Source organism: Oncorhynchus nerka, linkage group LG27, assembly GCF_034236695.1.
Source record: "Oncorhynchus nerka isolate Pitt River linkage group LG27, Oner_Uvic_2.0, whole genome shotgun sequence".
Lineage (NCBI taxonomy): Eukaryota > Metazoa > Chordata > Actinopteri > Salmoniformes > Salmonidae > Oncorhynchus > Oncorhynchus nerka.
Genome location: NC_088422.1, coordinates 19,784,169 through 19,800,532, shown reverse-complemented (window position 1 = coordinate 19,800,532; position 16,364 = coordinate 19,784,169). Strand labels below are relative to the sequence as shown.

Here is a 16,364-nt window from a genome sequence, read left to right as displayed (position 1 = left end):
GTCAGGATTGCGGGAAAGATGAACGGAGCAAAGTACAGAGAAAGATTCTTGATGAAAACCTGCTCCAGAGCACTCAGGACCTCAGACTGGGCGAAGGTTCACCTTCCGACAAGACAACTACCCTAAGCACACGGCCAAGACAATGCAGAAGTCTCTGAATGTCCTTGAGTGGCCCAGCCAGAGCCCAGACTTAAACCCGATCGAACATCTCTGGAAAGACCTGAAAATAGCTGTGCAGCGACACACCCCATCGAACCTGACAGAGCTTGAGAGGTGATGCAGAGAAGAATGGGAGAAACTCCCCCAAATACAGGTGTACCAAGCTTCTAGCGTCATACCCAAGAAGACTCGAGGCTGTAATCGCTGCCAAAGGTGCTTCAACAAAGTAGTGAGTAAAGGGTCTGAATGCTTATCTAAATGTAATATTTCCGTTAAAAAAATATATATATACATTTGGAAAAAATGCATTATGGGGTAGTGTGTAGATTGATGACTAGAAAAAATGCATTATGGGGTATTGTGTGTAGATTGATGAGTAGAAAAAAACAATTCAATTAATTTTAGAATAAGAATTTGTTAAGTCAAGGGGTCTGAATATTTTCCGAATGCACTGTATCAAGCTAGAGTGTACATGAGGTGTCATGGTTTAGTCTTCATTTTGGTGTTTATTCCTTGCTGAATGCTTAGTAAATCTGGCCCAGGCCTAGGTGTATTAACACACCAAAGCTTACAATGGGAGACTCCTTCACCATTTAACGGTCAATAGGTTTACAAATCCTCTCCTTAAAATGTTGAATTTAAATCTGGATTATTGGGGGAAAATAGCAATGCAGCATTTCCTGGTTGAGAGGAAGCGGGAAGTGACTGGAGGATGGTGATACTGCATCGTGGGCCCTCAGAACAATACAAAGTCTCCTTCACACAGGAAACGGATCTGCGTCAAAGAGGGGGCCTGACAGAGTTTTATAAAGACCAATGGCACATACCCTAAGGAAGCAGGATAAATCACTGTTTTCATCCACACACTCACTTATACCCCAGACTTGTAGTAAAAACGTCCTTTAGAAAAAATGACTTAGCAGCTAACTATATGTTAACTAGGCCTTTATAGTGTACTAGTCTCAAATTTAAAGTTTTAATGTCATATGCACAAGTACAGTGAAATGCCTTTATTGCAAACTCAAAACGACTTAATGTTCTATACAACACAAGTAGACGACTTACTACACTATTATACTACTGTGCTAGTGGGTAAAAAGCTAAATAGTCCACTTTGGTGATAACAATCACGGTTGTGTCTTATTAGATTTAGGGTCATTAAATCGGTTTGGATCAATGCTGCATTAGGCTATGGCATGTATGACCATATATGTATTTTAATGTAGAGGAAGTCATTTCAGTTGACACATTAAGTTGCCTTTATATGCCTTCATAATCAGCCGCATTCTGAACATCTTTAGGCCTAATTAATGGCAATATGCAATGGGATGAATTACAGTAATTCTGGTCTAATTAATAGATTTTTTACAAACACAAACAATGGATTTTATAACTCAAGCTGCTTTACACATGGACGCTAGAAAGCACGTACTTCTTTGAAGATGTCATTCGTGAAGCATTTTCAGCAGGATGGAGGGTGTTTGCGCTTTTCAACTTATTTTATCAGTTGGAAACACACACAGGAATTCCGGCTTGGGAATGACCGTCCAGTTCCCGGCCGCAACAGGAAGGTATGCATAAAAAGCACTTCCAAAACGGGCAGGCTATACCATTCCTCTCCATTCGGCAGCAACGGAACAGAAGGGAAATACATATTTGTAGCCTATACTGTGATGAAACTAATATTGGGAGATGGTCGCGATGGCAAAATAGCCCAACAAGTCAGTCAAGTGAATAGAGGTGATGTGGCAGCTGCAACCAGGTAGACTCAAGAGGCTTGGCATTGTGTTCTCCATTCTATGGTAAGTAGGGAGGACATTTCACCATTATAGATTATACTTTATTTTTCCCAGAGAAAACATAAGAGTCAGTATTATCATGATGCAGTTGTGATATGCAAAGGTAACATATATTCAAAACTAGTACTCTGTAGTTTTTAATTCAGAAAATTAAATTTGTGATTTGTCCTTTGATTACCTGAAACACTGAAATGTTTATCCATGAAGCCTACCCACTGTTCACGTCATGTTCGTCTAGTTTCGAGTTACATTTGGATGAGTTTTCAACTAAAGTTAATTCAACGTGAAATAGAATAATAATAATAAACAAGTCATTGGGTTTAGGTTCAAGGTTGGCAGAAAAAAAGACGAAATGCCCTTAAATGGATTATTTTTGTGAATCCAATCAGTTTTCCACGTTGATTTTGTTCAAATGACAACATTGATTCAACCAGTGTTTGCCCGGAGGAGAATGATGTTTGCATTTTCAAGGTATTATTGCAATAGTGTGAAGTCATTAGTGGGACATTTGTGTTTGAAGGTAGGCTTGGAACCACTGGCCTAATAAACCAAGGAACTTGTTAGACTATTGATAAGCACAATATATTGAACATTTAAAGCTTAAAAGCCTCAACGAATTCAGGTCATACACTATTATTATACATTACAATGATCATACATTGGCCTGTTTTGAATTGAAGCCAGTGATGTAAACACCCACCTTGATGCAAAAAAAGTTTGTGATTTTACAGTAGACCTACCCTCAAACATGTCATTTTAACAAAATCAACATGGTAAACTGATTGGATTCACAAAAAGTAATCAATTTAAGGGCATTTCGTGTTTTTTTATGCCAACTTTTTAACCTAAACCCAATGACTTGTTGAGTTTTTTTTTCACATTGAATTCACATTAGTTGAAAACTCATCCAAATGTAACTTAAAACTAGATGAACATGGCGTGAACAGTGGGCAGGCTTCACGGAGAAGGACCCCTGGGGGTTCTTGGCCTATCCACAGGGGGTACTTGAGAAGACTTATTCCTAATGGTAAAATGCACATGAGGGGGTACAACAGAGGTACTCTGGGCAGAGCAAAATACCGTTGGTGGTACAGTAGCGGAAAAAGGTTGGGAACCACTGTATTAGGCTATGCATGCTGCCCTCTAGGCCTGATTTATTGTTCTGCTATTCAAAATGCAGCCCAATAATATAGGCTAGATATTGGTAAAGCTCATGTACCTCATTCCCACTGGGCACAGATGTCAATTCAACATCTATTCCACATTGGTTCAACGTCATTTCATTGAAGTGAATTGGAAACAACGTTGATTCAACCAGTATGTGCCCAGTGGGTTGTGTTGGCTAATATTACATTTTTTCTTCTCTTGTTTCAGATAGATGGAAGCTACAATCTCACACCCCAACCTAAATGCCCAATGGAATTTTACAATATTGTACAATGGGATATAGAGGATTGTTGGCTTCTCATAGCCAGATCAAACCTGGGATTTTTTCCCCCACAGATAAACCGAAGATAAGAGTTTCTGCCTGCTTCACGGTCCATTATTACTTTTGGTACGCGCTCGGCCAGTCTCAAACTCGTACCGTGAGTAATAATGCACTGTGGCTGTCACTGCCAACGAGAGACGGACAGCACCACAGTTCTCCATAATCCTATGCATCTCATCGTTGTATAGACAGTTGTGAAGCAGGAAATGTGATGAAAACTCAGCCCTTGTGTCAGAATGACAGAATTTAAATATAATAATTTAGGATACTTTCATATCCAGGGAAGAAATTGATTAGCCAGTTTACTTAAATATTATTGTTGAATTATTTACTTTAAATGTGTTGTTGAATGTTACACTGACATTTGAAAATGTTAACTCTAAATGGTAAATCTTATTTATACTTGCAAAATAAATTCCCTGTGCCTTGTGACTGTTATATTTATGTTGACTGCATAGGTCTTGTTTTAGTACAATGAAACAGTCATATTAGGCTACAGCCTATTATTGTGTCTTAATTTTTTTGTAGGAAAAACATTTTTTTTCTCAAATATCTAAAAAATGGGCCTGTAATTGAATAAAGTTCAGAAACATTATAGCCAACTCTGAAATAGGCACTGCAATGTAATTGTCTGTTTAATAAATTATCATTACAATTGACAACTGAATTCTACACTAAGAGACCAAATTGAATACACAATCAGTCTCTGAACAAAGCGACCCTGATGCACCCATTGACAAGTTTTTTAATAGAGAGGCTATGTCATAAACCCTCAAAGTTCCAGAATGCGGTGAACATGGCAGCTATTGTGGTTAGGGAGAAATCCATACCAATTGGAATGAATGGCAGTAGAGGCAGAGATGATGCATTACCTGATTTTACTTATACAGGAAAATAAAAGTAAGGCATGGGATATATCTGAAATTGTGTAATAGAATTATTGTCAACCTACAATATTGTTATATAATTATAAATACAGTTTATATGGATTTTATACAAATGTTCTGTATAAATAGCCTCTAAAATAGAGCATATGTAAACAGACCATAAATGTCTAAATGTTGTATTTTTGTGGAAAGCTGTGAGTGCTATTATATGATACAATATCATTACTTGTTGCATTTACAATTTGTCTAAATCATTTCATCAAATTATTAAGCCACTGTATGGCTGTGGATTGGCTGCATTTCTTTTTATGGAATGTTGTCATATTGGCAGTTAATTGGAAACATTTACGGAATCATTCTTCTAAAACTGGCTAGCTAGCTAACATACAGTAACAGATCATTCTTCAAATATATTGTTTTACACAATATCTTATCACAGCACTGGCAAACCATGGCTGACCAATTTACCTGACTTTTATACCATCATAAGGTTCATGATCATTCTATTATTCTAATTCCTACTTCTATGGCACGTGAAATAGGATCTCTATGGTTCCAACCCTCCGACGTCACCTCGTTACAGTTGTGTTGGTAGCAACTAATTTAAACAGTACCCTACTCCTTGTTGTCGTGTGCATCGGGGCCGAAACCCTCGTCTCATAATCATGGATTCTGAAAACTATGTGGAAACTCATCCATCAGACGACAATGAAGCTATGAAAACCAGTGACGTTTACAAAGTGGACAAACATCTTCCGAAGCGTTTTAATAACCCCGATTGCTTTCAAGGCTACAGGTAAATCCTAATTACAGCATGTTAAAGTGCGCATTTAAATCGAACCCGCAATGCGGTTATGCACGCTGTGTCCCCCCCATTGCAATATCACCACTCACAGAGTAGCCTCGATGTTTCCAATTTTCAGGAAAGTTGTTTGTGTGCAACATTGAAATTTCACAGCAATTCAGTTGCCTGAAACTAGACGTTCACAATAACAAGACTAACCTAATTTTAAGTTTATCGCTAGTTTATACACTATGAGGTTGGAATAATACTGTGAAAATGATAATGCCCTTTTAGTGTAATTGCTGTACGGAAGACTGCCTGAAATGTCAATATGTTTTGGTGACAAAGTGTTTTTTAAACCAACCGCTTTGTACCAGATGTGTCAATGTGTAGTTCATACATGCATAATCTATGAGCAGAATTATTGTTTTACCTCAATTAGCCATGGAATCCCTAGTTTGAAAGCAACTGTTTTCTTGAAACTGCTGTGCCATTTTCCCAAATGTGGGCCAGCCCCCTAGCAATTCGAGTTCTTGCCAATGAGCCCCTAGCATTTGAGTGACAGCTAGCAAGAGGCCGGCCAAGTATTATCCAATGAGGTTGCAGGGCTAGCCCAACTGCTCAGTGGACACAGCAGAGAGTGGGAGTGTGAGAGAGAGAGATCAATAATGCATGCAGAGCAGAATTAGGCCGATACCCGCTAATTATCAAAATCCAGAAAAGAGCTGTTAAATTCTACAACCACCTAACAGGAAGTGATTCCCAAACCTTCCATAACAAAGCCATTACCAACAGAGAGATTAATCTGCAGAAGAGCAAGCTGGTCCTTGGGCTCTGTTCACAAACACAAACAGACCCCACAGAGCCCCAGTACAGCAACACAATTAGACTCAACCAAATCATGAGAAAACAAAAAGATAATTACTTGACACATAGGTACGAATGAACAAAAAAACTGAGCAAACTAGAATACTATTTCAAATCAAATTTTATTTGTCACTTGCGCCATATACAACAGGTGTAGTAGACCTTACAGTGAAATGCTTACTATATAAGCCCTTAACCAACAATGCTTTTAGAAGAAAAAGTGTTAAGTAAAAAATAGAAAATTAAAATAACAGTAAAATAACAATAGCGAGGCTATATACAGGGGGTAACGGTACAGAGTCAATGTGCCCCCGCGACCGGTTAGTCGAGGTACTATGTACACTAACGTTCAAAAGTTTGGGGTCACTTAGAAATGTCCTTGTTTTTGAAAGAAAACCACATTTTCCGTCCATTAAAATAACACCAAATTGATCAGAAATACAGTGTAGACATTGATAATTTTGTAAATTACTACTGTAGCTGGAAACGGCAGATTCTTTTATGGAATATCTACATAGGCGTACAGAGGCCCATTATCAACAACCATCACTCCTGTATTCCAATGGCACGTTGTGTTAGCCAATCCAAGTCTGATCATTAGAAAAACATTTTTGTAATTATGTTAGCACAGCTGAAAACTGTTGTTCTAATTAAAGAAGCGGGGGAATAAACTTTGTCATGCCCTCTTCAAGACTGTCTTGGTGTGTTTGGGCCATGTTAGATTGTTGGTGATGTGGACACCAAGGAACTTGAAGCTCTCAACATTCTCCACTACAACTAGTTGATGAGAATGGGGGTGTGCTCGGTCCTCCTTTTCCTGTAGTCCACGATCATCTCCTTTGTCTTGATCACATTGAGGGAGAGGTTGTTGTTCTGGCACCACACAGCCAGGCCTCTGACCTCCTCCCTATAGGCCAGGGGTGTCAAAGTCAAATGGACGGAGGGCCAAATAAAAAAATCAGCTACAAGACGAGGGCCGGACTGTTCGAATGTTCATTGAAAAATTTTTAAATGACGCATATAGTCTAGTGAACCTAATTGAACCTACTGAAAACCTAACAAATATATTACAATATGATCAGATAAATAAAGCAATATTTTCTTATGGCTCTGTCAGTAATCTTTAATTTTCAACAGACACAAAAGACAAATTTCCTTTATATAAATATCCCCATAACATGAACATTAAATGAAAGAAACCGGTATTCAAGGCACCATCAGTAGACTATATTTTCTATTTTAGCAAAAGTGGGCTAAATTTACTTCAAAGAAAAAACAATAATAGCAATTTTCTATCATCCACTCAACTGAAATATTTTTAAAATATAATTGGATTGAAATACAAAAAAATAAAGTGCAAAAATCTATTAATCAAAAACAACACTTTGTTTAAGGAGAAGTAACATGCAGTGAAAACAAATATTAAATTTTAACTTTTAAACTTGAACTGAGTAAAAACTCTAAATATGTGATTGCACAGTAATGTTCACTTGTTTGAGGTTGAGGGTGATACTTGGTGGTGTCCCATCTTTTCCACAAGTTCATCAATGTTCGGGGTAAGGCTCTGAGCTGAAGAAATCCTCAGAATTGAGTGGAGGTGTTCAGCAGTAAGTCGACTTCTGTGTGATGTTTTGTTCAGGTTCATCAAAGAAAACAGTTGTTCACACAGGTATGTGCTGCCAAACATAGACAACGTTTGAGCAGCCTGGATGCGCAGCTGGGGCATTGTGCCGGGAGGAAACGGGCGAACTCCGCAGCACCCACTGCCGCATATTTTGCCCTCAGTGCATCATTGCATTGGAGGTCAATCAACTCCATTTGGAGGTTTGGTGGTGAGCTTTCCACGTCAACAGCAAATGGGTTACCGAGCAGTTCCAACCTGCTTTTTTGTGCTTCAAAGTCAGCAAATCGGCGTCGAAAGTCAGCGGCAAGCATACCTATTTTATCAGCCAACTGTGTGCTCGGGAACGCACTGGTAGAGAGCTTCTCTTTCATGGTCTGGCAGCTGGGAAAGTGGCTCAAATTTTCTTTCCGCATCTGCGTCTCCCACAGAGTCAGTTTGGTTTTAAATGCCTTCACTGTACTGTACATATCAGAGATGACACGATCCCGACCCTGCAGCTGCAAGTTTATTGCATTCAGATGACTCGTAATGTCACACAGAAAAGCCATTTCACACAGAAACATTTCGTCTCGGAGTTGTGTTGTGTCTTTCCCTTTGCTGTCCAAGAACAGACAAATCTCCTCACGAAGCTCGAAACATCTTTGAAGCACCTTTCCCTGGCTTAGCCATCGCACCTCTGTGTGATAAGGCAAATCACCATGCTCCGTTTCTAACTCCGTCAGAAATGCCTTGAACTGGTGGTGATTCAAACCTTTGGCTCTGATAAAGTTAACTGTGCGCGTGATGATGCTCATTACATGCTCCATTTTCAAGGCTTTACCGCACAACGCTTCCTGGTGTATGATACAATGATAAGCTGTCAGCTCACCTGTCGCGTTTTCCTCTTGCATCTTTTCCCGTATCTTCGCCACCAGTCCGCTCCTGTGTCCACACATCGCAGGTGCTCCGTCGGTTGTCAAACCCACGAGTTTTTCCCAAGGCAGCTCCATCTCATTTACACATCTTGACACCTCTTCATACAAATCATGCCCCGTAGTTGTGCCATGCATAGGACGTAAAGCCAAAAACTCCTCTGTCACGCTTAGGTTGGAGTCCACTCCGCGGATGAAAATTGACAACTGGGCAATGTCAGAAATGTCGGTGCTCTCATCCACAGCCAAGGAATATGCAATAAAATCTTTTCCCTTTTTCACAAGCTGCTCTTTTAGATTGATGGACAACTGGTCTACTCTCTCGGCAATGGTGTTTCTGCTCAGACTCACATTTAAAAAGAGTTGCCTTTTTCTGGGCAAACTTCGTCACAAACTTTAATCATGCAGTTTTTGATGAAATCCCCCTCCGTAAATGGCCGGGCTGATTTAGCGATCTCTTCTGCCAAAATAAAACTGGCCTTGACAGCAGCCTGGCCTTGTGATTTGGCTTTTTGAACAGAGCCTGTCGAGATTTGAGGCCTCGTTTTAATTCCTCTGCCTTTTGTAGCCTTTGTTCCATGTCCATATTCTTGTTTTTGTCCGCGTGTTTCGTTTCATAATGTCGTCTCAGATTATACTCTTTCAGTACCGCCACACTTTCTCCACACAGAAGACACACAGGTTTTCCAGCTACCTTCGTGAACATATACTCCGACTCCCACCTTGTTTGAAACCCCCGGTTCTCAGTATCCACCTTCCGTTTTGCCATTTTTGATGGGTATCTGAAAGTTAATTTTACTGTGATGCTGACGACTGCTGTGCCAATAAATATTGAAATGAAGCAGCCTACTGCTCGGTGCGTCACCTTTGCATTGTGGGAAATGTAGTATTGGTGCGTGTAAAAGATCTGCGGGCTGCCGGCTTGCTGCGGGCCGGTTCTAATAATAAATCAAGATCATCCCAGGGGCCGTAAAAAACCTTCTTGCGGGCCGGATGTGGCCCGCGGGCCTTGACTCTGACATATGTGCTATAGGCTGTCTCATCATTGTTGGTGATCAGGCCTACCACTGTTGTGTCATCGGCAAACTTGATGATGGTGTTGGAGACGTGCCTGGCCATGCAGTCATGAGTGAACAGGGAGTACAGGAGGGGACTGAGCACGCACCCCTGTGGGGGCCCAGTGTTGAGGATCAGTGTGGCGGATGTGTTGTTACCTACCCTTACCACCTGGGGGTCAGCCCGTCAGGAAGTTTTGGATCCATTTGCAGAGGGAGGTGTTTAGTCCCATGTTCCTTATCATAGTAATGAGCTTTGAGGGTACTATGGTGTTGAACGCTAAGCTGTAGTCAATAAATAGCATTCTCACATAGGTGTTCCTTTTGTCCAGGGCAGTGTTGAATGCAATAGAGATTGCATCATCTGTGGATCTGTTGGGGCGGTATTCAAATTGGAGTGGGTTTAGGGTTTCTGGGATAATGGTGTTGATGTGAGCCATGACCAGCCTTTCAAAGCACTTCATGGCTACAGACGTGGGTGTTACGGGTTGGTAGTCATTAGGCAGGTTACCTTAGTGTTCTTGGGCAGAGGGACTGTGGTGGTCTGCTTGAAACATGTTGGTATTACAGACTCAGACAGGGAGAGTTGGAAAATGTCAGTGAAGACACTTGCCAGTTGATCAGCGCATGTTCGGAGTACACGTCCTGGTAACCCTGCGGCCTTGTGAATGTTGACTTGTTTAAAGGTCTTAATCATATCGGCTACGGAGAGTGTGATCACACAGTCGTCCGGAAGAGCTGATGCTCTCATGCATGCTTCAGTGTTACTTGCCTCGACGCGAGCATAGAAGTAATTTAGCTCGTCTGATAGGCTTGTGTCACTGGGCAGCTCGCGGCTGTGCTTCCCTTTGTAGTCGGTAATAGTTTGCAAGCCATGCCACATCCGACGAGCGTCGGAGCCGGTGTAGTACGATTCAATCTTAGTCCTGTACTTAGTCCTGTATTGACACTTTGCCTGTTTGAACGATCGTCGGAGGGCATAGCGGTATTTCTTATAAGCTTCCGGGTTAGAGTCCCACTCCTTGAAAGCAGCAGCTCTACCCTTTAGCTCAGTGCAGTTGTTGCCTGTAATCCATGGCTTCTGAATGGGTTATGTACATACGGTCACTGTGGGGGCGACGTCATTGTTGCACTTATTGATGAAGCCAGTGACTGATGTGGTGTACTCCGCAATGCCATCGGAAGAATCCCGGAACATATTCCAGTCTGTGCTAGCAAAACAGTCCTGTAGCTTAGCATCTGCTTCATCTGATTACTTTCTAATTGACCGAGTCACTGGTGCTTCCTGCTTTAGTTTTTGCTTGTAAGCAGGAATCAGGAGGATAGAATTATGGTCATATTTACCAAATGGGGGGCGAGGGAGAGCTTTGTATGTGTCTCTGTGTGTGGTGTAAAGGTGGTCTAGAGTTTTATTTCCCTCTGGTTGCACATTTAACATGCTGGTAGAAATGAGGAAAAACGGATTTGAGTTTCTCCGCATTAAAGTCCCCGGCCACTAGGAGCGCCGCCTCTGAATGAGCGTTTTCCTGTTTGCTTATGGCTGTATACAGCTCATTGATGTGTGGTGTTAGTGGCAGAATCAGTTTGTAGTGGTATATAGACAGCTACGAAAAATACAGATGAAAACTCTTGATAAATAGTGTGGTGTACAGCTTATGATGAGATACTCTAACTCACGTGAGCAAAACCTCAAGACTTCCTTAGATTTCGTGCACCAGCTGTTGTTTACAAATATACATAGACTGCCACCCCTAGTCTTACCAGAGGCCTCTGTTCTATCCTGCCAAAAAAGCTTAAAACCCACCAGCTGTATGTTATTAATGTCGTCGTTCAGCCACGACTCTGTGAAAGAAATGATATTACAGTTTTTAATGCCCCTTCGGTAGGATATACGTGATCGTAGTTTGTCTATTTTATTATGGATTGATTGTACGTTGGCTAATAGGATCGATGGTAAAAGTAGACTACCCTCTCGGCGACGGATCCTTACAAGGCACCCGGACCTTCGTCCACGATACCCCCATCTCTTTTGGCTGTGAATGACGGGGATGGGAGCCTTGTCGGGTGTCTGAAGTAAATCCTTCCTGTCCGTCTCATTGAAGAAAAAGTATTCCTCCAGTACGGGGTGAGTAATCGCTGTCCTGATATCTAGAAGCTCTTTTCGGTCAAAAGACACAGTGGCAGAAACATTATGTACAAAATAAGTTACAAATAATGCAAAAAAATGTACACAATAGCACAATTGGTTACGGGATTGTAAAACGGCAGCCATCTCCTTCCGCGCCACTCCTCTCGTCTTGGCCCTTAACAGAGAGTACATAGTGGCAGAATACCTGACCACTGTGACTGACCCCAAATTAAGGAAAGCTTTGACCATGTACACATTCAGGGAGCATAGCCTTGCTATTGAGAAAGCTGGCTCTCAAGAAAAGACAGGCTATGTGCACACAAACCACAAAATTAGGTGGAAACTGAGCTGCACTTCCTAACGTCCTGCCAAATATATGACCATATTAGAGACACATATTTCCCTCAGATTACACAGACGCACAAAGATTTAGAAAACAAATCCATTTATCCTTTTATACTTGAACTATTTGCATGTTGTAACAGCTCGGTATATAGACATAATTTGACATTTGAAGTCTATTATTTTGAAACTTGGATGAGTGTAATATTTACTTCACTTTTGTTTATCCATTTTACTTGCTTTGGCAATGTAAATATATGTTTCCCATGCACACACAGACAGACAGACAGACAGATGTGCAATTGTCGGGGGCCACTTTCGGCTCATGAGTGCTACTTTCAGAACTACAGGCGAAAAAGTATTGAAAAGTACAGGATACTCTTTAATAGACCAATAACAAAGAGAGTTTCAAACATATCTGCCAATAACAGCTAGTTTTCAGGTTACATATCCCTCCCATTAGCAGGGGCGGACTTAGTGATTTGGAGGCCCCAGGCAGAGGCCAGTCATGTGCCATGAACACAACCAGTCATGTTTTCATCTGATGACAAACCACTTGAAAATGTACCTTCACACGTTCATCCAAAATAATTCTAATTCTAACAGTGCACTGTGCACCCGCCAACTTTCCTTCAATTCGCAAGTGGCTGAAACGATCTCATTAGAAAAAGCATCCGAGTGAGCAAAAGAGCACCCTTCTGGCTTACTATATGTAGCCCACGTATCTGATGCTGTCTGGCCAAAATGAATATGACATGCCATACTCCTTTTGGTCAGAGAGCCTCAGATACATGGGCAACACCTACAGTTGAAGTCGGAAGTTTACATACAGTTTGGTTGGAATCATTAAAATGTGTTTTTCAACCACTCCACAAATTTCTTGTTAACTGTAGTTTTGGCAAGTCGGTTAGGACATCTACTTTGTGCATGACAAGTAATTTTACCAATAATTGTTTACATACAGATTATTTAACTTATAATTCACTGTATCACAATTCCAGTGGGTCAGAAGTTTACATACACCAAGTTGACTTTGCCTTTAAACAGCTTGGAAGATTCCAGAAAATTATGCCATGGCTTCAGAAGCTTCTGATATGCTAATTGACATCTTGTGAGTCAATTGGAGGTGTACCTGTGGATGTATTTCAAGGCCTACCTTCAAACTCAGTGCCTCTTTGCTTGACATCATGGGAAAATCAAAAGAAATCAGCCAAGACCTCAGAAAAACATGTAGACCTCCACAAGTCTGGTTCATCCTTGGGAGAAATTTCCAAACGCCTGAAGGTACCACGTTCATCTGTACAAGCAATAGTACGCAAGTATAAACACCATGGGACCATGCAGCCATCATACCGCTCAGGAAGGAGACGCATTCTGTCTCCTAGAGATGAACGTACTTTGGTGTGAAAAGTGCAAATCAATCCCAGAACAACAACAAAGGACCTTGTGAAGATGCTAGAGGAAACTGGTACAAAAGTATCTATATTCACAGTAAAACGAGTTCTATATCAACATAACCTGAAAGGCCGCTCAGCAAGGAAGAAGCCACTGCTCCAAAACTGCCATTAAAAAAAGCCAGACTACGGTGTGCAACTGCACATGGGGACAAAGATCGTACGTTTTGGAGAAATGTCCTCTGGTCTGATGAAACAAAAATAGAACCGTTTGGCCATAATGACCATCGTTATGTTTTGAGAAAAAAGGGGAGGCTTGCAAGCAGATTGTGGGGTTGCTTTGCTGCAGGAGGGACTGGTGCACTTCACAAAATAGATGGCATCATGAGGTGGGAAAATTGTGGATATATTGAAGCAACATCTCAAGACATCAGTCAGGAAGTTAAAGCTTTTGTTCGCAAATGGGTCTTCCAAATGGACAATGACCCCAAGCACACTTCCAAAGTTGTGGCAAAATGGCTTAAGGACAACACAGTCAAGGTATTGGAGTGGCCATCACAAAGCCCTGAACACAATCCCATAGAAAATGTGTGGGCAGAACTGAAAAAGCGTGTGTGAGCAAGGAGGCCTACAAACCTGACTCAGTTACACCAGCTGTCAGGAGGAATGGGTCAAAATTCACCCAACTTTTTGTGGGAAGCTTGTGGAAGGCTACCTGAAACGTTTAACCCAAGTTAACCCATTTAAAGGCAATGCTACCAAATACGAATTGAGTGTATGTAAACTTCTGACCCACTGGGAATGTGACGAAAGAAATACAAGCTGAAATAAATCGGTCTCTATTATTCTGACATTTCACATTCTTAAAATAAAGTGGAGACAGGGAATTTTTACTAGGATTAAATGTCAGGAATTGTCAATAACTGATTTTAAATGTATTTGGCTAAGGTGTATGTAAACTTCTGACTTCAACTGTACATGTCCTCTGCCTTTTCCTTGACGACTATAGCAGTATTATCAGCAGCACATTTTTTTTTACTAAAGAAAGTAATATCGGAGGGTTTTCTACTAAGCTAACATATGGAATTGTTTTTAGATGGTCATACCAAGGATAGTTTTCCTATTTGATTTAGAATTTTAGGACCCCTGTGGGTAGAAAATAAAAATATATTTAATTGAACATTGAATTTGGTCTTACTGCTATTAGCCCATAGAAATGCATCGAATAACATTTTCATACATGGAAAACCAGAATCCCTGGTGTAGCCCAAACCGGTCGGACACTACAGATGTTTTAGTGAGAAGATTTTCTGAATGTCTCCTGGTCTGACAATCACCGCTGTCACAGATAGAACAATGAGCCAGATGTTTCACCGGATGTATAAATCTGAAGTATCCAGTTGGCATTTCCACTCACCACCAAATATGGTGATGAGAGGAAACCCAGTGGCCGGTAGTCGGAGAAGATGATGCAAGATGGTTTTTGGCCAACATTCTGCACATGTTCTCATCGATGAAACATTTGATCTCAATACAGTTATATGTTCCCAAAACTAGAATATGTTACAAACAGATTGAGAAATAAAAAGTTGCATTGGTCCTTTAACCATTTTGCTAATAAATGTTATGCACCAAAAAGGTTGTTTGCTTTTGATGATCAATGCACTGAGATAATATTTGTCTATTTCAGTACGAAGAAAAACCACCCATTCTACCAGACATCAAGCCAAATATATGGAAGCAAGAGACCAACCGTTCATGAAATGCCTGTAAGAAAGATGCCAGAAACCGTATGGAAATCTAAAACAAACAAAAAAAACATGATTATTTGCACTGATCTGTCTGAATCTGATTTTGTTTCATTTTTCCTATCCCATCAGACAACTTTTAATGGCAGTTATCGGAAGTTTTCAGAACATATGCTGAAAAGTGGGATGTTCAGAGATAACGGTTTCAACACGTCCATTGAGAAGAGCAAAATCACAGGACACGACACCATCCCCATGTTTCAAGACAGGATCAACTTTAATTATGCATACAACAGTGGGAATGGTCCAAGGAATTGAAAACATTACTCCACCTACCTTAAATCATTTTCATTGCTACATTTGTATGCCATTCATTCTATTTGCCTTTTATAAGGATCAATTCCTAGATTGAGTATTTAAACATCATACAGAACATTCACCTTGTTTTATTAGACCCCACCTACCATTGGTGATTGGTTCAATAAAAACCTTACCCCAACATCAGTCTTGGCCACAAGGTGGACATCTAACAACTTGCTGGCTATTTTGCGTTGCAGTTCTTGACACAAAATTGGTGCGCCTGGCACCTACTACCATACCCCGTTCAGAGGCACTTTTCGTGCCCATTCACCCTCGGAATGGCACACATACACAATCCACCTCTCAATTGCCTCAAGGCTTAAAAATCCTTCTTTAACCTGTCTCCTCCCCTTCATCCATACTGATTGAAGTAGATTTAACAAGTACATCAACAAGGGATCATAGCTTTCCTCTGGATTCACTTGGTCAGTCTATGCCATGGAAAGAGCAGGTGTTCATAATGTTTTGTACATTTAGTCTGTTTTATTACTCTATTATTGTGTAGAGGATAAGAATTGATCCAACTCCTGGTACCTCTCAAACAAGATTTGTACAAGTTTTTGGAATTCAATAGATATTCTATCTCAGTTTAAATTGATCCTGCAAATGATATTTAACCACCTTGAATTATTCCAGAAAACTGGGTCATGGTAACACAAAATAGTCTTAAAGTGGTTGCTAGGAAACTAGTGAACCCAAGACAGTATCAGAAGGAAAATAAATCACTGGCAAATAATCTACGGCGATATTAAGACATTTTGTTTGATGAACATGAATTAACTAATGTACATGGTTTAAATGTTAAAATAAGAGAATA

The 16,364-nt window shown here is 40.6% G+C and overlaps 1 protein-coding gene across 1 annotated transcript; it reads left to right on the top strand.

The window, feature by feature from the left end:
- The first annotated feature begins 4,868 nt into the window (after positions 1–4,868).
- Positions 4,869–15,686, top strand: LOC115111308 (piercer of microtubule wall 1 protein). Its single transcript, XM_029637224.2, is given in 4 exon segments — positions 4,869–4,983; positions 4,986–5,130; positions 15,130–15,208; positions 15,320–15,686. Coding segments are annotated over 4 exon segments (510 nt in total). The 5' UTR covers positions 4,869–4,883; the 3' UTR covers positions 15,506–15,686.
- Positions 15,687–16,364: the final 678 nt, after the last annotated feature.